The sequence below is a fragment of the Micropterus salmoides genome, unplaced genomic scaffold (assembly GCF_014851395.1).
Source record: "Micropterus salmoides isolate LMB-PRFRI ecotype aquatic unplaced genomic scaffold, ASM1485139v1 Ms_hic_scaffold_3, whole genome shotgun sequence".
NCBI classification, from domain to species: Eukaryota; Metazoa; Chordata; class Actinopteri; order Centrarchiformes; family Centrarchidae; genus Micropterus; species Micropterus salmoides.
Genome location: NW_024042261.1, coordinates 33,900,556 through 33,928,152, shown reverse-complemented (window position 1 = coordinate 33,928,152; position 27,597 = coordinate 33,900,556). Strand labels below are relative to the sequence as shown.

The 27,597-nt window shown below is 39.7% G+C and overlaps 1 protein-coding gene across 1 annotated transcript; it reads left to right on the top strand.

Moving 5' to 3' along the window:
• The first annotated feature begins 335 nt into the window (after window positions 1-335).
• ppp1r13l (protein phosphatase 1, regulatory subunit 13 like) lies at window positions 336-17,659 on the top strand. The gene is made up of 13 exons (XM_038692927.1): window positions 336-518; window positions 7,433-7,495; window positions 7,602-7,723; window positions 8,092-8,653; window positions 9,530-9,622; window positions 9,767-9,855; window positions 10,947-11,313; window positions 11,427-11,890; window positions 12,327-12,464; window positions 15,251-15,384; window positions 15,579-15,745; window positions 16,189-16,382; window positions 16,475-17,659. The coding sequence occupies exons 2-13, from the start codon at window positions 7,459-7,461 to the stop codon at window positions 16,508-16,510; spliced, it is 2,403 nt and encodes an 800-aa protein (XP_038548855.1). The 5' UTR covers window positions 336-518; window positions 7,433-7,458; the 3' UTR covers window positions 16,511-17,659.
• Window positions 17,660-27,597: the final 9,938 nt, after the last annotated feature.

Here is a 27,597-nt window from a genome sequence, read left to right as displayed (position 1 = left end):
TTTTACAATCAGTGATGTAGTGATACTGTACCTAAACATTGATTAGACCTACTGCACTGGATAATCTTTGAACAGCCTTTTATCAGCCACTGAATAAAAACGTGTAGAACCAAAATATACGATAGACTATATCTGAACATCCACCACAACCTGCATATTTCTACTTTATGTCTATAGCTTTATGTGCCTGTAGTAATTTAGGCTATGCAACGTGCTGGCTAGGCCTACCTGTTCAAAGAAACGTCTATAAAAGTATCAGCTCAAACGCGTTGATGCCTCACCTGGCCAGCTGTTGTAGAAACACCTGGTTCGGGTTACAGCAGCGGAGAGCGCCAGAGGGGCTGGACTCTGAGCCAAAATAACTCAGTAAGCAGCTATGACTAAATGCCTAGAGCAGCCGCCACAAGAGAGAAACACAGATTGAGCAAACCGACTTCAGGAGGACAATACTCTTTGAACACGGCTCAGCTTTCCTGTTGAATTCGGGACATAAGAACAAAAAGGCTCTCGTTTTTGAGGTAAGGAAGTTTTTAAGTCGTCCGGTAGCGCATGCACACGTCTGCGTGGGAAATACTGTGCGTGGTGAAGATAAATTGTTTGATTATAAGATCTCGTCAGTGTTGGGCGAGTTTCGTATGCTTGGCGTTGCCGTCTGTAGGCTATTTTCCAATTAAGTACAGCCGTGAACTTTTTCTTTTGAATGGTTCTTTCCATGGTTTTCTTGTTCATTGTGAGGGGTCTTGAATGCGAGGAGGGGCTTGTTCTCAAACTAATGAAAATCAGATGTAACCATCCCAGCCTGGCACGCCTCACAGTCTGCTGCTTAACAATGCTAGACTAATGTGCAGCCTGTAGCCTGTACACCACCCTTAACCAGTAACTTTAAACTTCACATTCATACTATAGGCTACAGCCAGAGTAACTATCTACAGAATGCTATGGGGCTCAATGTGACTTCATTAACAGTGATATTAGTCTATCTGATTTAATTATATTTTTATCATAGTTTATGTGATATCATTGTTGGATCTTCACCATATTGTGTAGCAGATTAATGAAATGGGGATTTTAAAAGCTGCTGAGATAAACAAAAAATCCATCATAACATTTGGAGTTCCTTATGCACTGTTTCTTGTGACTTCAAGTTCACATGTGTCATTTATTTGCTGAACTTATTAGCAGGGCTGATCATTAAACAACTGTGATCTGCAAGCGAACCAAACATTCCTGTCAGAGCAGAATTTAAGTGGCGTGTATCCAGCTTGTGTGCTCTGCAGTGGGTCTCTGTCAAAACCAGCTGGGCTGCTTTGTGTGTTGCACTTGTTGTAATCTGTTGGTTAACAAACAGCTGTCACCATATGGTAATTTGTCTTTCAAAAGTTATCAAACATACAAATTTGTTCTCTTTGCACCTCAGCATGAGCATGAAACACTGCAGGAATTAAATAGGTCATGTAACTTGCCAGACATGTCTGTTATGTTGTGTAGCACTGAGAGATTCCAGAGTCACATGCTTTGGAGAACAGCAATGCTCTAGAAGTGAAGCACATAGATGGCTAGAAACCATAATGCCAAAGGGGAACCTGCAGCATCATGAACCAAAAGAACAATGAAGGCAAGTCGTATTGTATAGGGATTAGTTGTTATTATCCCAGAAATATCTATTGGTCCATATATACTGTAGTTTATGTATCCTTAGTGTTTGCAGTTATCCTCAGCTTGAGATGATCAATAGAGATGCATTGTTTAAGGTCTTTGGCATTGAGAATTGCTCTCATGAATACAGTGTGCTATGTGTGCACATGTATGCTCATTTGTGTATTTATAGGTAAAAAGCCTAAGTATTTCAATGACTAACTAGGTGGGAGGAATGGGTGTAAGCATTTTAAAAAGAAGCATTCTGGGTGGAGTTTTTGAGAAGCTTACAGTTGGTGAAGTTGCAAAGTAGAAGATATGATTAATATATGAACCATTCATGGTTAAGGCAAGGCAAGACAAGTTTATTTGTATGGCACATTTCAACAAGTAGGCAATTCAAAGCACATTTAAATACAATGAGATTAAATGTAGTTAAGCTGTGCTGTGTAATATAAATCAAATAAGATATTAATTAAACTTAATTTGATTTAATAAAAGGAATAAGCAAAAGCCTTGATTTAAAACAACAGAGTTTCAGCAGACCTGCTGTTCTGGTAGCTTGTTCAAAATTATATGGTGCATAAAAACTGAACACTGCTTCCCCAGACCTGTCACAGACGACCTGAGAGGTCTGGATGGTTCATAATGTAGTAGAATATCAGAAATGTATGTTGGCCCTAAACCTTCCAGTGCTTTATAAATCAACAGCAGTATTTTGACAGAGTGTAAAGACCTCATCAACATGGAATTTATAATTCCTCAGTAGTCAATTTTAACTCAACGGCTCATGTAGCTAGGAAAAAACATAAATACAGCTTATTACTTAATGGCAGTTGTGTCATAGTTTTGTAAGATGTAATACCAGGGATGATATACTTTGGATAAGCTTTTTTGGTTGATAAAAAACATAAATTCCCCAGATGATCTCCTTCCGAGAGCACTGATACACACGTTTTACACAATCATTAGACAATACCTCCCACCTCTATTGCATGATTAGCCTTGGCCTTAATCTCCTGTCAGAATCCAGAACTGCCAACACATCATTTCAAATGATTTCCTTCACAAGAGACTGGGGTGAGCCAATGTAAACAGTACATTGGATGTTATTTTTTTCAACTCATGCCATGAAAATACCTTCAAGGGACGTCAGACTAATGATGTTATGGATATTTCAAATCAAGCTATGTGAGAACAATTAAGAAAGCTCGTGGAAATATAATTTTAATAACAGGGTTACACTTTTCACTGGAACATAAGAAAGTGGATCATCGCAGCTCTGTAAAGAGATCGGTAGGAGATCTATTCATTGTGGGGCATAATACAGTTTGTAAGAAACAGAAAGTTGCCAGACTAGGACTCACTGTTAAAAAAAATGAAAGGCAAGTCACAAAGGGAAGCAATTTGTTGTGTCAGAGGATTTGAGTTCTAGCCAAGTTTCTTCCCAAGAGTGAAGAGAGACAAAGCCAGAAAGATCGGGAGGAAGGATATGAAGGAGGAACCAACAATAGTGAAACAGGAGGAGACAGAACTTAATGGATGACTGAATGGAAATAAGGAGTTCAGCAGAAACTAGAGAATTGGTTAGATGCATAATCTGGAAAGAAGGAAGGACTGCTTGTAGTGTTGGTCAGCCACACCCTGGTATTCTGGAAAGCTAATGATTGTTGTCTTTAATCTTTAAATATCTCTTCTGCTTATCACAAGATCTCTTTTCTTTTTTGAGTGTCTGTTAAACAAGTTTCCAATTTTTTTTTTTTACATCTAGTGTGCAGAGGTAGCCACTAGTTTTGTTAAATATTCCTTCGTGGAAGTCTAATTGTTGTTTGTTAAAATGGTAGAACCAGCTGACAATGTAATCAAAGCGCTGGAAAGAAAGTGAATATGAGGTTTTCCAAGAAACGTCTCTTGAGAAAGCAACCAAAGTGCAGCAGCAAGCCTAGAATAGAGGACAGCACCGCAGTAGTGGCCACAAGCTGTCAGTCAACTTTAAATTCTCAGATGATTAATGTTTCTGTGTCTCTGTACTTAAAAACAAATACCCCTCTGTACTGGGTGTGTACTTTCAGATGTAACAGTTGCCTTAATTGATACTCTATGTAATAACTGCATGTATGTATGTGTTCCTGAAAAACATTAATTCACATTATGCTCTCTATTATTGTTTATTTTACCTTAGTTTATATGCATAGTAATACAAACATGCTGATAAGAAAAGCAAAAGATGATGAGATGCACTTTGCCAACACAAGCCGTCAAGATAAAAAACAAGAACAGGGAGATTATTTAAAAAAAGATTCCCTCAAAACCACAAAATAACAACAAATAAAGTGCAAAGACACAAGCAAATCCAGAATCTAAATGACAACAGGACACAAAATTTTTACAAGATATACAGTACCTTTATATAAAGTCATTCCCTTGGTTCAGTCTATTTACATGTGAAACAATCTTATACATTGACAATAAAATGGCCACTGACTTACAGCACATTTGCTTATGTTAAGTCACATTAACACAGTTCAATAATTAATTCAGGGGAATAAAGCTTGAGTGAACAAATCCAAAAATAATATAAATATATATATATATATATATATATATATATATATATAGTGTGTATATATTTCTTTTTTCTTTGTGTGCTGACAGTGTAGCAGTAACATTAGAGTAACACAAACAGTGACTAACACAGTAAAAGTTGTTATAGAATAGTGAAGAGAAAACAGAGAAAGTGCCCAAAGCCATGCAGAGAAGTTTAACAGGAAGGGGTGGAGTGAGTGAATTTCTGGGTGGGAAGGGGAGAATTCTGTGAATTAGTGATCTACCTGACCTTTGCAAGTCAGTGAGAGTGTAATCTCTTTTTGTGTGAGCTGCTCTTGACAGAGATAAGCGTCCCAGACTGTGACGATGAATGCCTCACTGGGAGGAGTAGTGAGGAATGTGAGTCTGTGTCCCTGCTACAGTACAACACAGAACACTGTGTGACAACCCGTTATTATCTGGCTGTGCTGCACACTTTAATTTGATGACCTTATATAACACATGTTTTCCTCTCGCCCTGGTGTCAGGGGCTCATCCAGTAACTGAGAAGATGTGTACTATCAAATGTTGGTTGAGGTTGGTCTAGTTTTTAAAGATGCATGATTTAGTATGTCTGTATGAAAAAAAAATATAGACTGTATAAAAGAAATGGAGCCACCATGACCATTGGTTTGTGGACAACTGTTTTGAAGCCTTGAGTTTCGCATTTTGACCGTCACCATTCTGTTTTTTTCAACCAAAAGTGACCATATACGTACACAAGAGGGCAGAGCTTGGGAGGGATACACATTAGGTGTGTTCAAAATGACTGACTTTCGCCGACTTAATAATCTAACATGGGCTTCAGGTGACTACAGGGGCGGGGTATAAAAACACTGGTGTCAAGTTGGAGCTTACTGTGAGCTTAGAACAATAACTGATCAGGCAAAAGGTGGTTCCAACTTTGTGCAGTTGGAGAAAATAAACTGTGGCCACCGGACTCGGCGACTGCTGCTGCCTTGGACATGGTGACATTTTGCAACGCCGGCAAAAGTCAGACACAGTTTCTAACCAGCTTGCCGTATGTTAAGTCCAGCATGCATCACGTTAAGTCAGCACTGCGTAGCGCCGCATGAAGTCAAAGGCACCTATTGCTACGCCTGACAGGTCACCATGGTAGGAACTTGTCAATCACAAGGAAGCCACACCCCAAAGCATACCATGCTTTATCATATATTTTACCATAAACCATAATTTACAAAATAAACATCATTCTATAGAAGACTTGAAACTAGCGATTGAGACCATAAAGTAATTAGGAAAGTGAGAGGTAGGGTCATTTTCATATAGACTTCTATACAATCAGACCTATTTTTGCAACCAGTGGAGTCTCCCCCTTTTGGCAATTAGAAAGAATTCAGTTTTAAGTAACTTCCGCATTGGCTTCACTTTTCAGACCTGAGGATTACCGCTTGGTAAAAACACACACATCAGGCCTAACTAGAAAACTTTGGGTATCACTAACTGAAGAACACATAGACAGAGCATTTTAAGGGATAGTCGGCACAAAAAGACTATAAATTACAATAATTTGAAGTAGGAAATGTAATGAGTGGTCACACAGCAGGCCCAGGTGTTGAAACATCAGGGACAATGGATTCCTTGTTTTCCTCATGCTGAGAGAATGACCTCACTTTCTGTCTGTATGTGTGACTATGCTTGCATGGCTTTATAGTTAAACTAGGGCAGGATTGTAAATGGGGGAAAGGTATATTAGAATGGCTCCACACACTTGGATAAACATTTGATGTAACATTTTTTAATTTTTTTAGCACCATCATGCACATATTTACTGTCTAATGGAAATAACATATTAGGTTTAGACTAGGGCTAAACAAATATTCAAAATATTATCAAAATATAGCCAAGTATAGCATTATAGCCAAGTGCAACATCCAAATTGCTGCAATTGCAAGTTAAAATGTGTCATAACATACCATTATACTGGTAAATCATATTCTCCAGACATAAGGGGAAATGCTTTGTTTGGTACAGACCCCAGAAAAAAATTACATCATCATCATTGTTATATTCTTTCAGTGAAAATGAAATTCAGAAATTACTATTCCCACCAAAACTGTGACTCATTTCTGTCATGGCATTTATCTTATCCAGTACTTGAAGGCCAAATTGGGACTTATTGTGGCCTTTAAGAATGTCATGAACTAAAGGTTGTCCACAATATTAAGTCTTTGCAATGCTAAAAAGATAAAGATGCACTAAGATTTTGTATTTTGAGTTTATGAAGAAGATACCACAAAGTAGCTAGCTTTTCATTTTAATTCTAGTATGTCTCTTTCATGGAATAATCACACTGGAAAATGAATCAAGGTATTTAAGTTTCTTTTAATCTTACTTTTACAAAAAAATTGTCATCCTTACAACCTGTCTGCCCAAAGTCTTAACAAAGTCTTCATTTTCTCATTTGATAGCTGTTGTTGCATATAGAGTATGTTGATGACCAACAATGTTAAATTATAAAGAATTCTTTTCCATTCAGATATTTTAACTGATTATTAGGCATGCAGTGATTCTTTGGCACATTGTTTGAATAGCTCCCTCTCCGTCTAAACTAATTGACCTGTTGGCATACACAGCTGTCTGGAATATTAGTAATATAATCTGCCATCCACTTGACTAGCTGTGTATTGCACCTGTTTGTCTTTCTAAAACTGGCTTTCAAACAGGCCGGTCATATGTGATGTTAAGCTGGAACATCTGGTACCACAGACAGTGTGGTGGAGTCAGCAAGTAGGACAGACACTGTTCCTAAAAGGGGCCTCAAAATCACTTCAAGCAAGCCTGCAAGGGTTGTTTTGCATTGGTAAAATAATAAGGAAACTTTGGCTTGTTCAGACATGAAGGGCTTTCAGGTTATGTGATAACAGAAAGTTGGCTGTCTGTCAGAAGGGGTGAGAGAGCTGGGAGCTTGTAGCAAGAGAAAACTGGTAGGGTTTAACACTACTTAGCATTTCAAATAAAAAAGGCTTGGAGTCAGATGGGATGAGAGAAAAAGAGAGCAGAGCATGTTCATACAAATCTTTGTTCTATGGCATCTTATTATAGGCAGGAACATGTTGAGTTCCATTAAATGTCTAAAGTTATTTATGCTCATGAGATTGTGAAAAGATTGTCAGCTTTCACAATCAGTATTACTGCTCACAAACTATGTGATACTTTCTTCCTAACAGTGGTGTGTTTCCTTTTTTAGGAGCCGAACGCTATTACCTCACAGCCATGAGTTCTCAGACAAGCTTTGGCAGCAGCATGCTGTGTGAGTTTTCACAAATCCTTGATTTGTCTTTTTGGCTCAGTGTTTGTGCACGTGGGAGTACTATCCTATGCTAATTGTCTGTGGTGCTTATGTGGTCTATATTCAGTCCAGTCTATGAATGATGACCTGAATGCATCACTGGCTACAGCCGATGAGTTATCCAAAGAGTTCAACTCCCTGCTGAGCGAGGCCTCCACCCCCACCAACAACACAAAGTCTGGATTTCAGGTACACACATACCTCCAGTGCTGGTTTTCTCCTTTTAGGTGTTAGTTTGCAACAGTTATATTATGTGTAGTGTTTTATATATTAAATGTGTGTACATGTGAGACTGTCCCTCTTTCCTGAGGTGAAGTGTCGCACCCTCTCCTAGCTAGCATATAGCATGTCACTAGCATTTGGGTTTTCCATTAGAGACTTTATTTCTTAATTTCTTTCTTAAAAGCTACAAAAAGACCCATTGGTACAGCAGTCGTTGAATGCCAATGAAATTAGGGTTGTTTAATCCTTGTTAAAATGAAACAATATGAAAGTTTTCCACTATCGATTATAAAAATATAGTAATTTCATATACATATCCATATATTTCCCTCCAGACTATTTCTACAATCTCCAGAGAGAAGCCCCAGTCCACCACCTCCATCACTACAAGGGAGTTAAGTAGCAGCAGTAATGGCAGCTCCAGCTCTCAGCCTTTCTCCTCAGGCCCAACAACTTTACGTCCCATGGACTCTGGCTTCTCCAGCAACAAAAACAGACCATCCTCTCCTGTCTTCTTCACCAGCCCACTCTCATCCCCCAAGATCCAGACAAGGGCACACTCTCCACTTCCTCGAGCTGGATCCGACGGCTACTCGTATGGCCAACAGAGCCCCAAACAGTCGCCTCACAACCAAAGGCTTAATTCCTCGTCTCTTTATGACAGGAGCCCACACGCCTCAGTCAGTTACATGGATAGAAGCCCCTCTCCGAGCTCCACTTTGGACCAGTCATCTCGGTCTGCCTCGCTCCATTCCTCCTCCAACCTACTGAACCCTTATGAGAGCAGCCAGATGGGCCGCAGGTCGCCTCAGCCAGACAGAAGCCCCTCTCCTTTGTTATTCAATCGTCCAATGACCAACACACTTCCTCGAAATTTTGGCATTTTGAGGCAACCTGGTAAGTCCCTGTAGTTCTCCAGCTGTAAAACAGAACTTTTAATTATCATGGGAATAAATCAACTTTATTCCTATTTTCGCTTTCAGTTAACATCACATGCAATATGGGAATCTACCTTCGAGATTGGCATATTTTATATTAAAGAAACAGTACCTCAACATATAATGGATGGCTTTATACTGCAATAATTAAAATATGAACAGCATTGTTGTGTTTCATGAAGAAGAGACACTTTTGTATACTAGTCTAGACTGTTTCAGTTAGAGATGTCATTTAAGTGCCATTTCAGCAGGAAGCTGGTTCTACTCAGTCAATTTGATGAAATTGCACCATTTGAAACAGAAATTCAGAACTGTCCCTCAGTGTAATACCACTGGACAACTACTAATATTCCACATTGATCTTTTCCAATATGGTCATGCGTCAGGTTTTTGTATTGCTAAACATGCGGTTGAGATGTGGTGTAGTTCATAAATAATTATACTGTTAATGTTATATCATGTTAATAAAACCCAGTTTGTTTACATTAGAGGTGGAAGCTCTGGAAGCTGACTTTAGCTGAAGCAAAAATGGGCTTCATAGATATAAAATATAGTAATCTTACCAGTTTGTCATAAAAGATAGAAAGATAGATAGATAGATCTCACTTTTTAAACATTTAAATGAAAAAAAGCTATGAAAATATACTGCAACCTATCACTGATATTGACAACAGTACTCTATAAAGATTCTATAAAGTCTTGGAGATACACTGGCCTGTAAAGTACTGTTTTTTTTAAAGTTCCTTTTGTAAATGTGTCCCTCTTTCTGGCACTTGTGTTTCGTTGCTCTCTCTCTCTCTGTCTCTCTCTAAATCATACTCTTTATCTCTCCCAGATCAGAATATGCCAGGACAAAAAAGTATTGGCAAGTGGAATGAGACAGATCTGGACGTGTCTTACGAGAAGAAACCTCACCAACCCTATGACAGTTAGTTGATTTCTTCTACTTTCTGTTCTGTTTCTTGTATTTTGTGTTATGCAGTTGTGTATTTAGTCCAGGACAGAAGAAGCACTGGTGCTGGTGCACTGTATGTGGTCTCTGTTTCTCTAAATTAACACTTTCCTGTTACAGAGACAGAGTGGCTCCGGCCATCTGTGCCAAATAGCAGTTGGAGAGAATCCAACCTCGATGGACCGCCTCAAGCCCCAAACCTCAAAAAGGTTGGTGTTAGTAGAGAGACTATAGGTACTGTGATAGGTTGTGGTAGCCATTCCCTCGAGTTCCTGAGAAGCCTCAGATATCCATCAAACCAGAGTTATTGCAAGTCACATGGTATTGTTTTCACAGATCAGAACGAGGTGAAGTAGCTAACAGACTGTGGGCAGGGATAGAAGTATTTGTAGATCACTCATAGCATTTATATTTTCAGATGGTTTGTCCTCTCTCGGGCAGAAACATCAAACCTGCTGAAAGTGGTGCAATTCACAGCTGACACGATGTTACTGACTTGTTAAGTTAAGTTCTGCCTCGGGAAATAGTTGCGTATCTCCACATCTTGCAGGCACAAAGCAACATTATCATCCTATTGTAGTCCTGTTGGTTCATTTTCCTTTTGGCTCAATTCATTATTATTATTCTATTTTACCATTTGATGCTGAGCAGGTAACCTACAGTGGGTTTATCAGAGCATTTTGCAGCCAATTCATAGTTTTCACGTTATGTCACATTCTAAGGAAGACGCTCCCTTGGAGGGCAAAAAAGTTTTCCGCTGCCTGCCAACCAGGAAGAAAGTGATACATTGTTATTTTGTTACTTTTTGCGTTGCCAAAATGCTGGATGGTTGTGCTTTCGGATTTACTAATCGAGGAGACAAGCCTGGGCTGTGTTAGGTGAGGGATTCCCCAGAAGGTAAAAGTAAACATTACCGCAGTCGAGCGGTGGCAGGGACCTGGCGGTAACATTATACGGATCGGATATGCCCAACACTTGCAGTTTGTGTTCATATCTTTTTTTCCTTAAGTTGAAAGGTGATACAAATGAAATTTCACTGCTTTTGCGTCGTCTCTACGGGGGAGTCGCAGTGTTGGTCTGATGTTTTGCCCTCAAGGTCATCGCGTCATCGGTCATTTGACTGAACACTACGAATAGCTGACAAGTGGTTGACTAATTGTGAATGAACCATACAATAAATTTGGTAGGGTTAGGGTAAAGAGGCTAAAGCTCCATAGAGCTGCAGAGTTAGGTGATTTGGATTACACAATCAATGGATTGTGATTAGCAAGAATTCATCTCATTTTTCTTTCTTTTCTAGGATCCTCGCTCTCCTTCTCTCCAGTTTTCCTATAGTTCTCTTCCACGTAACACACGTATATCAGTACCTCCAGATGGTTCATCCCAAGCTCACTCCCTTTACCCCCCTCAGCCCATCATCTCCCGTATTTCTATCCCCCCAATTTCTGCTCACTCCCGTCAGCACAAGCCCATCCCTCTCTCCGTTATCATGCGTCTCCAAAACCCCCACTGGGGTCAAATGTCAACCTGCCACCCCAGAGTCCTGGGTGGAGAAGGTGACATGGCATCTTACCAACCAGCTGTACCGAGGGAATTCTTCCACCAACCTATACCCCAGCCACAGCAAAACCCACCTGAGCCGAGACAGCCAATCATATACAGTGACGGTACATCACATTCAACATCTGCATACACACACACTGATACTCTTTATGTTCACAGGATCTTTGTTCAACTAACTTTGCACGACAAAAATTTGGTTTGTTATCCATCTTTGCAGTGCTGAACCCAGGGGATATAGATGCAGAATTAGAGCGGCTGGACTTTGTGCCTGTGATTCCCGAGAATCCCAGCATGCCAGAGGGCAATAGTAAGGTCACTCAGGGCGTTCCCCCAGCTCCCCGGCCCCTCAGCCCAACCAGGCTGCAGCCAGTGGTGGCTCCTGAGGCCCAGATCCAGGAGATTCCTAACCTGGAGGAGCTGCTTCGCATTCGTGCAGAAATCCCCAGGGCCCTGAAGAAGCGGGGCTCTGTAGAGCAGTCAAAGCCCCTGAAGAAGGCCGACCAATACCAGCCGAACCAGTACAAAAATCTCATTGACAAGCTTTTTCACAGGAAGAACCACCGGCAGAGGGGGGAGCAAGGTAGCGATAGTGACAGCTCCTCAGACGTAGAGGAAAGTGCGACACCTCGTGCCCCTTTACCAGCACCTCGGACATCTACAGTGATTCCCTATGACTTCAGAGTAAGAAATGTGCTTAGAGCAACACATGTACTAATATCTGTACAATCAGAAATGTGTCAATTTGTAAAAAACAAAAAACAAAAACAATGGCCTAATGGCTTAATTGGAAATATGATAATGCCAGTTAGTTAATGCAATAAATTGCTGTGTAACATCATTATGGTATCTTATTACATTAAAATGTGCTGTACCACACCACATATGAAACAGTAAATCAGATTATTTCATAATGGGATGAAATAATGATGGGATTTATACATTAAATATTTTTATATTTAATATTTTAAATGGACATTTTGTTATGTAACTGTACACGATATGGCTATGATTGGCTATGGCTAATGTTACATTTTGTCTCAAACAACTGTGCTGGTTGAAATTCTTTGTAGTCAAGTTTTTTACTTTACACAAGCTTGCATCCTCTTTGTCCCTTCAGAGCTACCATTCCATTCTGCGGCGGTCCAATCGGGAGTACAAAGGTTCTGCGAAGCGAGCTCGACTCAGCCCACTTGTCCTGCTACTGGATGGCGCGTTGGTCGGAGAACTGGAGACAGTGCAGAGGGCCTTGCAGGAGGTGTGTGTGCCTATACTATACCTAGGGCTGGGCAAAACAATAAAACAATAATGATAATTATCGCAATATAATTTTCCTCAATAACAATATAATAAATGTTCAATATATCGTCAATAAATATTTATTTGAATCACAACCAAATTAGCACTTAATTGTGTTATTAAAAATATTTATTTTGTTGAGAAAAAGTGGCCTGAAAGATTAACTAATCATATTTGTTGAAAACAAATAGTTTTGAATCCATCTCATAATTAACCATCTGGTTGCTTCAATTTTCACTCAGGAGCAAAAATCTGCCTTTAAACTTGAAAGAAATAATGATTTGACATATATCGTGATAATTATTGATATTGAATGAAATGTTTTTTTTGTGATAAAATTTTTGGCCATATCGCCCAGCCCTAACTATACCTTACTGTATATACTATCACTGCCACTACTGTCACTGCCACTACTACTCTACTGCAGCTACAACTACTACTACTCTAGTGTTATTTCAACTCCAAGTAGTAGTAATCATATACAGTGGGTACGGAAAGTATTCAGACCCCTTTAAATTTTTCACTTTGTTTCATTGCAGCCATTTTCCAAAAATCAAAAAAGTTCATTTTATTTCTCAGTAATGTACACTCAGCACCCCATCTTGACAGAAAAAAACAGAAATGTAGAAAAACTGAAATATCACATGGTCATAAGTATTCAGACCCTTTGCTCAGTATTTAGTAGAAGCACCCTTTTGATCTAATACAGCCATGAGTCGTTTTGGGAAAGATGCAACAAGTTTTTCACATCTGGATTTGGGTATCCTCTGCCATTCCTCCTTGCAGATCCTCTCCAGTTCTGTCAGGTTGGATGGTAAACGTTGGTGGACAGCCATTTTCAGGTCTCTCCAGAGATGCTCAATTGGGTTTAAGTCGGGGCTCTGGCTGGGCCATTCAAGAACAGCCACGGAGTTGTTGTGAAGCCACTCCTTCGTTATTTTAGCGGTGTGCTTAGGGTCATTGTCTTGTTGGAAGGTAAACCTTCGGCCCAGTCTGAGGTCCAGAGCACTCTGGAAAAGGTTTTCGTCCAGGATATCCCTGTACTTGGCCGCATTCATCTTTCCCTCGATTGCAACCAGTCGTCCTGTCCCTGCAGCTGAAAACACCCCCACAGCATGATGCTGCCACCACCATGCTTCACTGTTGAGACTGTATTGGACAGGTGATGAGCAGTGCCTGGATTTCTCCACACATACCGCTTAGAATTAAGGCCAAAAAGTTCTATCTTGGTCTCATCAGACCAGAGGATCTTATTTATCACCATCTTGGAGTCCTTCAGGTGTTTTTTAGCAAACTCCATGCAGGCTTTCATGTGTCTTGCACTGAGGAGAGGCTTCCGTCAGGCCACTCTGCCATAAAGCCCCGACTGGTGGATTGCTGCAGTGATGGTTGACTTACTACAACTTTCTCCCATCTCCCGACTGCATCTCTGGAGCTCAGCCACAGTGACCTTTGGGTTCTTCTTTACCTCTCTCACCAAGGCTCTTCTCCCCCGATAGCTCAGTTTGGCCGGACGGCCAGCTCTAGGAAGGGTTCTGGTCGTCCCAAACGTCTTCCATTTGAGGATTATGGAGGCCACTGTGCTCTTAGGAACAATTCTGTCTCTGAGCTCTTCAGGCAGTTCCTTTGACCTCATGATTCTCATTTGCTCTGACATGCACTGTGAGCTGTAAGGTCTTATATAGACAGGTGTGTGGCTTTCCTAATCAAGTCCAATCAGTATAATCAAACACAGCTGGACTCAAATGAAGGTGTAGAACCATCTCAAGGATGATCAGAAGAAATAGACAGCACCTGAGTTAAATATGAGTGTCACGGCAAAGGGTCTGAATACTTATGACCATGTGATATTTCAGTTTTTCTTTTTTAATAAATTTGCAAAAATTTCTACATTTCTGTTTTTTTCTGTCAAGATGGGGTGCTGAGTGTACATTACTGAGAAATAAAATGAACTTTTTTGATTTTTGGAAAATGGCTGCAATGAAACAAAGAGTGAAAAATTTAAAGGGGTCTGAATACTTTCCGTACCCACTGTATAATACAAAACCCATTGCATCAAAATATCTACAATTTATAGTTTTTAATAAATATGGACAACAAGCGTAAAATCAATTCAAAGAAAATAGCATGATGCACACGTGAAGACTACCAACCATAGTTATGTAAAACATATTCTATTCAGATTAAAGATGAAATAAAATTAATGCAATAATGCACTTTGCATTTGTTATTTTGGTTACATTGTTTCCCAAGTTTACCACTGCTACTAAAACTATCTTCCAAAAAGATTTTATATTCTTTTTAGCTTACATCAGCAGCTTCCAGAAATACACTTTATAGGGTAAAAACTCATTCAAACCAGTCTAAACTAAGACCACAAAGCGTAGCGCCAAAGTTGGTGCTCCAGTTCTGAATGTAGATTTTAAGATGCACTGAAAAATATGTTACAGTATATTTAACTTTCATTCTCTCAGGGAATATTTGCTGAGCCTGCGTTTCCTTATTCAACACATCCCTGCATCTTCCTCACACAGAAATACAATAGCCTGGAAGTTTCTCATGCAGTAAAATAACTTCCTTTTCAGCCGCTGAGGTGATTCTGACAGTGGTTTTGGGATGAGGCTAGTAGATAAAGCCAGTTATAATAGACATAGACAGAAAAACCTCTTCCTTTAACATCTCACTATGTGAACAGTGTAAGAATATCTAAGTGTTTACTTATTCTGTTTAAAATGTTTTCCATAGATGAACGACCCTAGCCAACCCAATGATGAAGGCATCACTGCCCTTCACAATGCCATCTGCGGGGGCCATTACAATGTAGTGGATTTCCTGGTTCGCTCTGGAGCCAATGTCAGCGCACCAGACAGCCACAGCTGGTGCATATTTCCTTATTCTTTTCCACCTACATATATCATCAACATATCTCATTATCTTTGGCCTCCTCTAACGGTTTTGTTTAACTATTAGTCTTAATGTGATATTTTCATTTAATAATAAAATTAAAGGATAAAAATTCTTAATCACCCTTTAAGTACCCTTAAATGTATTTAATTAGTTCTTTGGCCCACAGGACTCCGCTGCATTGTGCAGCTTCTTGTAACGACCGTCCTCTGTGTGAGTTTTTGGTGAGGAATGGAGCTGCTGTAATGGCCGTAACAGAGAGCGACAGTGCTACTGCCTCCCAAAAGTGCGATCCTTACGCTGTTGGGTTTGAAGAGTGTGAGAACTTCTTGAAGGGTGAGGCGATTACACCTACGTGAACACACACCCCATGACACTTCAGTATTAAATGCTGAAAACCAGTTTTAATAGAATGAATCATAAAATGACACCCGTTGATAGTTCATACACCTACTGAGGCTCTGATCTGACTTACTGCTTTATGCTTAGTCTCCCATCAGTCATTCTCACTCATGTACCTAATATCACTAATGCCAAAACAAACCATCATAAAACTTAAATTTTCATGTATGAATTTCATCCATAGTAACTTATAGGGAACATATAGGGTTTGGTATCTTTCTCATGGACAACAGGGCACATTGTGATGGCAAGCTTTAAACAATATGCGAGTTTTGTGCTAATATTTGGAATCCTTAAGTATGAACATTTCACACCAAATCTGCTGGTACAGTAAGTGTTATGCTTTATTATATATTGTGCTAACTTTGTAATAACAGGTGTGGAGGAGGCCATGGGTGTGGAAAACAGTGGGGTGTTGTACGCTCTGTGGAGCTACCCAGCTCAAGCTGCCGATGAGCTGAGCTTCAAAGAGGGAGACATGGTCACCATCCTGCAGAAACCAGAAGGGTCAGATTGGTGGTGGGCCTCACTCTGTGGCAAGGAGGGCTTTGTTCCAAACAACTACTTTGGGGTAAGATGCCAATTTCTAAATAAAAAAATTAGCTTCCCCTCCTGAATTTGAAAACATGAATGTTAATGTTTTTTGTTGTTTGTTTTTTGCAGCTTTTCCCGAAGGTTCGACCAAAATCTCTGTGTTAAATGGTTTCTTAATGATCAACCCTGGTCAAACTGGTGCAGTGGAAAGTCTCAAAAACTGTGCTTTACAGCTTCACACTGTTGTGTGAAAGGACTGTGTCTGTGGGATTATGAAAAGGCTGTATTGCTGCAGGACATGAGAAATGTTTTTGATCCGTCAGTCAAGGAGAGTTGAAGGAGAAGTCTCAGTAGTCATTTTGGCCTCACTGACAAGTATAAATCTTTTTACAAGACATAATTTGTACTGGCGCTGCTGTAGGATATTTTTCTTGTACAGCTACAGTTCTGCACTGTGCTAAATCTTTCTGTCAAGCTATGCCTGTCTGACCAAAGGTTACTAAAGAGCCATATTCCCTGTTGTGTTGCTCAGCTTTGTTCCAATCAGAAGTTGACATTTCTGACTCATTGGCTGGTTAGTAATCAGAACTCAAACAGTGGCTGTTTGAGCAGTTCTCTCATCTGCGAGGTCAATGTAGCTGTATGCTATCAACAAACATGACCCATGATTGCTCAGTTTAGAAAAGAGCTGCTTCAACCTATTCATTACTCAAACAGAGTTCTCTGCTGCTGGATCAAAGAAGCATCGAAAACTCTTAAGTGAAAAAGAGTGGTCAGACGTTGACATGAAACTTGGATTATTTTTATAATATTTCTTAAATGTACTCTATGTACATATCACTGTTTTTGCAAGTAGTTTATCTGATGTTAGTGTCATTTCTTCCTTTTTCTCTCTATGCATACTGGAACTATATACTTTATATTTTCTGACAACTGCTGATGGTTTTACTTGCCAAATATTTTTGAAGAGTGGTGTTTTAATGGTTTCCTACCAAATAGGGCTGTAGACTTTAGACTCTACTGTAGTCCACACACACAATGTAGATCTTTCATGCTCCCTATATAAATGAATCTCATTTTGAAGAGAATGTGTGTTTTCTATGACAGTGAAACTATACATTTTGTGGATGTGTGTGTTTTCACAGTGGTAGAATGAATGAGTGTTTGGTGGCATTTGTACTGTGTGTTTCTATGCTGTCCATTTTGAGTGTATTGCTTTTGTTGCTAGGGACTGCTGTGCACGTAAGCTGTAAACCCTCCCAAGGGACACACAGTGACAAAATGTTTAAATAATAAATAAATACATGAGTCACATGTTTTTGTTTTCCATTGAATGTGTTTGTCACAGCAATTTGTTTGTGGTATAAAATAAGACTGAAATGTCCTTTAATGACCAGCAGGTGACACTGTATAATCAAGTATAAATTCAGCACTAGTATAAGATTTAACATTTGGCAACAGTATCAGTATATAAACTAATATATAGTTAAACACCATTTATTAAGACGCTGTTCTGCAGTATCGGCCCTGTGTTGTGTGTTATATAAACCCTTCTAAGTATTTTGTTTTTTTGAAGTTATATTTATACTCATGTTCTTTCTCCCTCTCCTCTTTTTACACACCATAGAGCACCAAAGCGACTGCTGTGATTCTTGAATCAGTTAGCTGCACTATTATGCATAGGGGTAATTACAGAAAAAACTACACACATGATTAATATTTTTTAATTAAGTCTGACTCAAGCTTATGATCTGTAGACTATCTCTACCCCATTGGTATTAAGAAAACTCCCAATGCTACTATGCTTCATCACAATCCCCGAGGAAGATTAGTGTCAATGTTGTTTGAAGCTGACTGGTGTTTCCCTTTTACTGTTCTTCTTTTTTATTTTTATGTGGATTATAAAGATAGATAGATGATGACGATGACATACACACATTCACAGGTTACTCACAAACACTGTGGTGTGTATTTGTGGTGCGCTAATGTAGTAGATACCAGATTTTCTGGTGAATAATTCAGATGATTTAAGTGAAGTCAACTGTCCACTAGCCTGTGGCAGCGTACATAATGTTCTGCTGAAATAGATCTCCTCTTGGCCTCGACTAGAGGGCTATGGCGAAGAAAAGGAGCATACACTGCAAAATGCCCTCTTAAGTCTCATCTTCATTCATATTATATTATATTTCTTGATCCAAGTCAATAACTCAACCAAGGAGGTGGGGTAGCGTGACTTATATCACTGTAGTTTAATTCAAAGAGAGGATGAATAAGACGAGTCACTTCCTCACAGTGAATATAATTATTTGCATAGAACATTTCTTTCACCACAAGTTTTCATGTTTTTTTATAATGTAACTTTTTGGTTAAGATGATAAAAAAGATGAGTAGTCGTAGTCCTTTAAATCAGTGCTTCCCTACGTGGGGGCTCAAGAGAAATCTAAGGGGGGGGGTCCCAAGATGGTTAAATGGATAAAAGAAAGACAAATAGTGCTAACTTTTTATACAACAGAATGTAATCTTTGTTTCTTGTTGTGAAAACTGGAACGCTTGGCCTCTTCAGACCTCTAAAAACTATTAAAATAAGAAATAGAAATGCATGATGGGACCTCGGCTTGCTTTACATCGTATGTGGGGGTTTCTGTTTCTGATCAGAGTCTCAGACAACCTCCTGCCTACAACCACAATACACATTTTGGGTCCATATGGCCACAAACATTCAGTCACACTAACCTTACCTCTTTCTCCCTGTTCAGCTTTGACAGTGCTGGACTGGAGAAAGAATTGTATCTGCAGTGATTCTGTTCAAGCAGAACTCATTTGACGCCTCATTGAAACCCCATTATAACCAAGATAGAGCAAAATGAACTCTTATTGATATGTTCTGCAGCCAGCTGGTTCAGGGTAGCGGAGGACTTGCCCAGTCTGCGGCATAGTTGCACATTTTTGTTTTTATCTTATTGTCATTCTCCTCACTGTGTTCAATTCTGCCTCACAGCCCCCACCACCCCCACCTACACACATATACACTGTGATTTCAGAAATGGACATTATTAGAGCCAGCCTCTTTGGCCCATCATGGTCTGAAACCCCACACGACAGGCCAGACCTTAACTGCTTTGGTCAAAAAAAACAAAATAGCATTAAGAGCAGATGGGCTTTACAGGCATGAAGTAAAGAACAGGGATGGGGATACTCTATAGAGACATTTGAGGGGTGAGACAATGACATAGCAGAATGGGGAAATTGAATGAAGATAAATTTAGTGTGATGGAGGGAATGGAATACCTTTCTGAGTTCATCAGGCAATTTTCTGTTTGATGGGATACCTGCCAGAGGAATGCAAGGATAATCTACAAACCACTCAGTCATGTTAAATGTGCTCCCTTATACCTGCCCTGACTGACAGCAAGAATAATCAACTATTACAATGTGAAATCTGTTCTGATGGTGACTAAAAGATAGAGAATAGAGATTAAACAAAATGCATAAAAGGAAGGGTTCATTTCAGTTTAAGTTTGTGACCATGGAGTTAAAGTTGGAAACACACTCACATCCATACACACAGACATTGTTGCAGACATGACATGGGTATACAATGATTCTGCCTTAAGATGGCAACCAGTGGACCCGCAGGTCATCAAAGTTGTATGTTTTTGCCTTTTAATATTGAACAAACACGCCTCTCAGTTATACGTCTGAGGAGATTGGTTCTGTCAGGCCAGTGACAGGAAAGTATTTTATAATGTGATCTCAGCAAGAGCTATCTTTCATTATTTAGTGACAACAAACTGGCTTGTAAATATGTGTGTTTTTGTGGCTCAACATGGCTGTGACAACAGTGGATGCAATCATACTGAATACCAGACCAGAACGGGACTGATGTCTCCCTATATTTGAGAGTATTGTATGTGACAGCCAGCAAACTGCCTTGAAGGGAGCCCTGTGTGTGTTAGAGCGCGTGTGTGTATGTGTGTTTACATGTGGTCTTGTTTGCGTGTATGCACATGTGTGCCTGCACTTTTGCATGCATGCTCCACTCTCTCTCAGACACTGAGGTGAGCAGACAGATCGGTGGCCCTGCAGAAATGCAGAGCTTTACTCTATGCAGCCAGCCCTGCATCAAGGGCACACACTGGGAAAACAAACAAACAAAAACAATATACAAATAAAGGGGGGAAGACCAGCCCAAAAAGATCCCTACTCCACTTCTGTTTCTTTCAGTCTATCCCTACTTTGGCTATTCTAGCCATGCTCCCACTATATGCTCCTGTGGAGTAATGAATAATAGAGGAGTGCTTGTCCTCCCTCGCTCCCCTAGTTAATCAGAGCTCGCCTGGCTGCCCTCTTCTCTGCCACTCCTCACTTTAATAAATCATTCAGGCCTTCAGGACAACAGGTCCGTCAGCACAGGCTAAGCAAGTGCCATGCTGGTAAAAGCCCTGCCATCTTCTCTAACTACAACCTTCTCCTCCTCCACTCCAAAACCAGGAGCAGCCCTGTCTCCCTCTGTCTCTTTGTCTCATCTCTTAGGTCCATCTCCCACTTCATTTCTCTCCCTCCCTCTGTCTCTCTCCCACGGGAAACAATTTCACTTAAGCTCTCACTCTGCCAGGATTCAACTCAATGCATAATGTTCTCATTTCTCATCTCTTTCACAATTCTCCTCCTTTACGCCTCCGCTCTATCTCTATCTGCCCTCCCTGAACAAGCAGAAATTCCTGTCGGGGATGACGTCACATAGATGTGTCCCAAATGGATGATGCTGCATAGAGGGTCATAAAAAAGGATGGATACAACAAAAATCCCTGCAATTTGTACTTCGAGTCGTAACTACAATTAACTATTTCACTATTCAAGGGTTGCAGTAGCTTCATTTGCACCATCAAGCTGACTTTAATCAAAGTAATGTAGGGAAAATTTCAGGGATTTATGTAATCCATCTGTAAAATTCAGTATTCCAGTCATTTTGTGTCATGATTTGTTGTTGATTTGTTTGATTGTTTTGGTGTTTTGGGTGTACCGACATCCCTCTTTGCTTCAGCCTGTTCCTTCAACTTCTATTTCAGTTAGTGAAGTAAATGCAGTTCCTACATGAATTTATTTCCTCCTCTGTTGCAAGTAGTTTTATATGTTACACTTGAAGCATTTTGAGTTTGAAGCAAACTCAATATGTTTGTGTGGATGATTGATGAGCAGTGGACAATGGTGAGACCAGAATGAAGCTTTTACAGTAATTAGACAAACTAGCAACAAAACATTGATGTTTACTGTTGATGTTTTAGTCAGGAAACCACCACCAGCCGGCAAACATTACAAGGACTTCAGTCATGTAAAAACACACTAGCAGAGAGCTTGTCACAAATACAGAGTCAGTTGGGATTTGTTCAAAGTTATGAAGACATGACAGCAATGCACAAATAAATTGCTACTAAATACTACTGTATTTTCTTTGTCTTTGTGCTAAGCTGCAGTAAACATGTCTAAGACCTGGAAACACAAAGGTCAGTCAACATCATCTAACATGGTAAGACTTCAAAACAAGTGTATTTCATATGTTGGCCCGTTCCTGTAACACAGAGCCATACTCACATTCTGGAACAGGTCTTTACTAAAATGCTCAGGATAAATACTAGAACGTATTTGTGGGGAAAACAAAGGACAATGATTTGAAAGATATTACAAAAGCCTTTGTTTGGTCCATATACTTGAACATGCTCACAGTCATTATATGTTCTCCATTCTTCTCTCCTCCATCCATTCACTCTCTCCCTTGTTCTGTGGCTTCCCTCCTCCCTCCCTGCGACAATATACCCACAGATCCTCTCTGGGTATCAATCCTTTGTGTGATCAACCTCTGCATCAACTCTGTCTCCTCTCCTCACGTCTGTGGGTGTTCTTAGCCTCTTTGAGTCCTTTACAGAAAGACAGACAGACGAATAATTGCCTGATGACAATTATTCTTAATCTGGCTCCATTAACCAAGCACCCCCCGACTCACACCACCTCCTTAGTGAAACCCCCATCCTGTCCTCCATCTCTCGCCCTATCTCTTTGGTGTTTATCTCTCTGTCACCCTCTTTCATTCTTTCTTTCCCTCACTCTTCCTCTTTCTCTCTATCTCTCTCTCGCAGTACAGTTGTACACAAATGACTCAACTCAAGCTTTTTGCACATCTCATCCCTTTAAATGGTCACTCAAGCATTTATTTCATTATTTACCACAACCAATAAAGTGGGTATGTGTATATAGTGTGTATATAGTGTGTATATAGTGTGTATATAGTGTGTATATAGTGTGTATATAGTGTATATTGTGTGTGTGTGTGTGTGTGTGTGTGTGTGTGTGTGTGTGTGTGTGTGTGTGTGTTGAATGTATACTGGTATGTGTGTATGCCCTGGTATTTTCTTGCTGTCTGATGTGATTAGTGGCTGTTCCGCCTTCCCTTTCAAATGTTTATAACAAGGTGCTGTTGCAGTTCTATGTGAGGTTAATGAATAAAAGGAGGAAGATGTGGGCAAATTTGCTGCATCTGGGAAAAACATATTACAGGGCACCAAACAAAATAAGGGAGAGAGCAGGCAATAGACTGTTGAGTGCAGAGGAGAGTTGTGTAATAACATAATTTTGTGTGGTGAGTGTGGCCTGCTTTGTTGTTGTGAAGGACTCTACATCAGGCAGTTCTGTCCATTGACATCCACCGTGCTAGAATATGGATACAACTTCAGATAAGTATGTGTTCATAACGCATTTAAATATATTTGTAACAGTTGCAGTGAACAATATCAGCAGGTTATTGTTGGGAAAACATCATATTTACAGAAACAGGATTCTAAAGCCACACCCACACTCTGTGAGGCTATACTTAGGCATGGTGGTGCTTTAAGTTAATGGCTAACCTCAGCATGCTAAAATGCTCACAGTGACAATGCTAACATCGTAATGCTAAGCAGATGTTGTTTTCCATGTTGCTAATATATGCTAAATGTATTGACAATACATGTTAATTATGCACTAAACACAAAGAACAGCTGAGGCTGATGAATGTCATAAAGTTTGCAGGTATTTGGTCATAAATCAAAGTCTTAGGGAAAGGAAAATTTGGACCTCACGAAAGCTATTATAATTCATCCAAAGGGGCATGAATGTTTTTACCAACTTTCATGGCAGTAAATCCAATATTCTGGACCAAAGTGTTGGACAAACTGACACACCAGCAGACTAACACTACCATCCCTAGAGCCAACATGGCTAAACACATTGTGTTATTTGCTCTAAAATTAGGTAAATAAACCTTCAAATCTCAAATATTGTGTGTTTGCACTTCAACTTTGAAAAGGCTTCTCCTTTTGCTTCTAGTTCTTTGACTTTAATAACATCTCCATTTTAACATAACTTTTTGTATTTGTAGTTTTACATTATATAATATATATTTATAAATAATTAATTTGATGGTCATATAATTTAAACAACTGTAAAGCACTTCTGGGTTAATATTACACCCTAATTGCAAACTGGTAGAGACATGTGAGTAACGCTGATGTCAGAGAGTACTCATCAGTGCTAGCCAGTGCTGCTTTAACATAGACAGTAACACTAATGCAATCTAAATAAATATATCCATTATAACCATGACATCTCAGGCAAAAAATGTGATAATTTAATATATTTTCCTGTTCCTCTGTAATGTCAATCAGAACATTTAGGAATCTAATTAAGAAAAAGCTGCAGTTCACAAAACTGAATGACTTTCCTGAATGTTTCATTTTGAGCTTTTACAGCTCATTTATAATGTTTTACTATTAGACCTATTTCCACATATAGCTTATATAATGTTAAAATGTTGTACTCAGTGTAAGAGTATTTTTCTTGTAACATAATCAGGACTGGGAGAAAATTCTAAAACCATGAAACTAATGTAGTAGCTAATTGGGCTTATGTTTATGTATAACCTTTGCACTGACATAAAATATAGTTCATTAACTTCTGAAATACTACATTAAGTCACCACTTTGCTTAGCACCACTTCAAGGTGAAGTCACCTGTTTGTGTTGTGGTTTGTTTGTCATGAGGAAGAAAATGGAAGAAAATAAATTCTATATTTGATTTATCATAAAGATTTTTTGTACTTGGTGAGTGATGTTGGCACCATCCAAACATCAGTTACTTTTTTATTTTCCTTTTCCCCAGAAGCCTATTTTTGCACATCTTCCACTCACCATCTGGTCAAGGTTTGTTCCGGGTTGGTGTGTTGTCTGCTCACATATCCCTCATGAGGATGGATGTTACAGAGGAATGAAACTGACTGTGACTATACTGAAGAGACAGAGCACAGATGAATAATCCTCTGGAAGCTTACTCTGCTAGCTGCTGTAAGCAACATCCCATCAATAAAGTTGACAGGACTGTTACTTTTTGGGTGGTCACTTTCCTGAACACCTATACACATATCTCCCTCACTCTCTCAGTCTCTCTGTTGCCGATTATTAAAGTAATACTCCACCCAAAATCTATCATTTGAGTATCAAACACTCATCTGTTATAGGCTTGAAATGTGGCTGTAAAAAGTTTGTAGTTTTGCAGTTCAAGGTGACCTGTTATATATATTTTAAAGATGTCTTTTGTATAAGAAAAAATTGTGCTGGATGAAAGGGATAGCTCAACATTTGGGAAAAATACTTATTTGCTTTCTTGCTGACAGTTAGATGAGAAGACTGACTGCCTGCCTATGGTAAAAATTAAGCTGGAGCCAGTAAGCAGAAGCCAGTTAGCTTATCTTGGCATTAAGAAGCAGCTGGTTCTGTTCAAGGTTAACATTTGCCTACCATGTACTCATCCTTTAAAAAAAACCGCTCCCTAAGAATCATGCCACAAAAAATGGACCCCACCAAATAAAAAACACAAAAGTGTTTACATCAAAATAAGTTGCTGTTTTGACTTGTTGGTGGTCCCCAAAGTATACTCCTCAACAGTGCATCACATTTCGTCCCCCTCACCGCTCGCCATGTAATCAATTTACTGGTACATTAATCTCTCTCCTCCTGAGAAAACTCACCCCTCCTCTCTCTGCCTTTCTCCATCTTCCCTTAGGTCTCTCTCCTCTGTTTATTCACCATATCAGCACTCCAAATATAAACACTATCTCTGAGCATGTATATGACACTTTTTCAGGCATCCATGATTACTGAACCATGTGTCCATATTCAAACAGTATGTGCCTGTGTGTTTTTGTGTTTGAGTGTATTTATGTAAACATTCCTGTATGTACGTGGGTTGGAGTTTATGCCTGACATGTGAATGTGTGTGGGTGTGTTTGTGTATCTCACACTGAGCTCTCTCCATTAAGATTATCCTTGTATCCCTTAGCATTTCTTTCCTCGTACAAGATAAATAATTCAGGCCTCCAGAGGCAGAGAGGGGAGAAAGAAAATTCTTGGAAAAAATGAAAGAGTCATGAGCCCCTACTTTCTCCATGTATTGTCTTTCAGGGAGGGACACAGCACCAAGGCTGCATTTCCTCTGTTTTGGCGCGTAAGCCCCAGTTATACTGTAGCGCACACACACATACACACAAATCAGCCCTCCTCAGCTGTGCGCAGCCCAGAAGGGAGATTGAGCTGCTGTATTTGCATTTTGCCCAAAGTGCTTGGCACACAAACAGGATCTCTTGTTAGCCCTTCTCTGTAACAAGTATAATAGATTACATCTTGCTAAAATATCAATATGTCCCCCAGGGCTGTTTCATAACACAAAACAACAGCAAGCTTGAGAGAAGAGCATCCTAGCACATGTTTTGGATATCAGAATTGCATAAATGAAATCTTTTATAAGCCAGGAACACAGATTCAACACTTTCTAGCAATAACTATTTTTTAGACCTCCAAAGTGATTTTCCCCCTCCTCAGTGAGTATTGGATTTGCTGTGTTTTCCCTATTGAGATACTTACCACCTCAGGCTTTCTGCTAATACAATACTCCCCCTGCTAATACTACTCTCTCCCTTTTCTTCCTCCTTCATCCTCCTGTGGTTTGCTGAGGTGGCCATTCATGGAGAGATGTTGCAGCCACAGAGCCCTACGGGGAAAACACTGGCTTACTTAAAATATCAACTCTTGCTCTATTTGCCTGCAGATTTTTTCATCTCATCAATAATGTTGTAATTGAACTTCATTTGAAGTCTGATAACACTTATTTTGCCGAAAATCCAGCCGAATGTGTAGATATGCTGCTGCGTGTGACCGTCATCTCACTGCAAGGTGCTCATTGCCTTTTCACCTAGAAGACATCCCTCAACATCAGACACCCTAAGAGTCAAGCTGAAAGTTCAGGTGAATGGTGGTGACAATGAAGTCGGCCCACACCTGCAGAAGTCAAGAACTCAGGTAAATAAGGAAAGCACACACAAGAAAATTCAAAAACAGTTTCATCCAAACTATCCATTTTCTAAACCACTGTGCATTTTCCATCTTGGCCTCAACTATTAACCTCAAGGACTCTTACCTTTCCTTATTTGGGAAGTAACGGGTCATTATGGTTTTTAAAGCAGCTAAATCTCAGGGCATCAATGATGCACAAGGTACCCTTCAGTATCTGTATGAGATACCTGGGCTTTCAAGTAACTCTATTGTAACCCATCATCCATCACGTAAAGTACTTATTTCAACCCAAAACACAATGTTTTCCTAAACCTAACCAACTAGTTTTGGTGCCTAAATCTAACTAAAACCATGATGTTTTCCTAAATCTGACCAAGTAGTTTTTTGTGTCTGAACCTAACCAATCTGCATATATACCACATATTAAAAGGTGTCTGATACGGACGCTGAAGTCCACATGTTGAAAAGGTTTTTTATACAGACGCTGAAGGGTATCTTGTGCATCAGTTACAGACGCTTTGTCAGGCTTTCTCAAATCTTTCTGCTAATGCCAATAACCTTGCAAGTATTTTGAAATATTACATTTAGAAGAAGAAACAACACTGAAACCAATGAAAAGGAAAGTGTACTGCAGATTTTACAGGCTGTTTTGTGTATCTGTGGTCAAACCTCAATCATATCAGATGTAGAAAAAATAGCTTACCCCCCCCCCCCTCATCATAGCGATGAAGATGGAGAATAGACACGGGTGGGGGTGCGGGGACAACAGGAGGAAGAGGGGTGAGAGAAGCAAGAAGAAAATAAAGAGATGGAAAATAGAGTGATGGTGGAGGATGTGCTCAGACTAAGGAGAGTGTATTGATCCCTGCTTCATGA

Bases quoted from the DNA above. Each gene is read 5' to 3' on its own strand.
- ppp1r13l (XM_038692927.1), top strand. From the start codon at position 7,459: ATGAGTTCTCAGACAAGCTTTGGCAGCAGCATGCTGT. The intron at 8,654-9,529 runs GTAAGTCCCTGT...TATCTCTCCCAG, and splicing joins TGGCATTTTGAGGCAACCTG to ATCAGAATATGCCAGGACAA. The intron at 9,623-9,766 runs GTTAGTTGATTT...TTCCTGTTACAG, and splicing joins ACCTCACCAACCCTATGACA to AGACAGAGTGGCTCCGGCCA.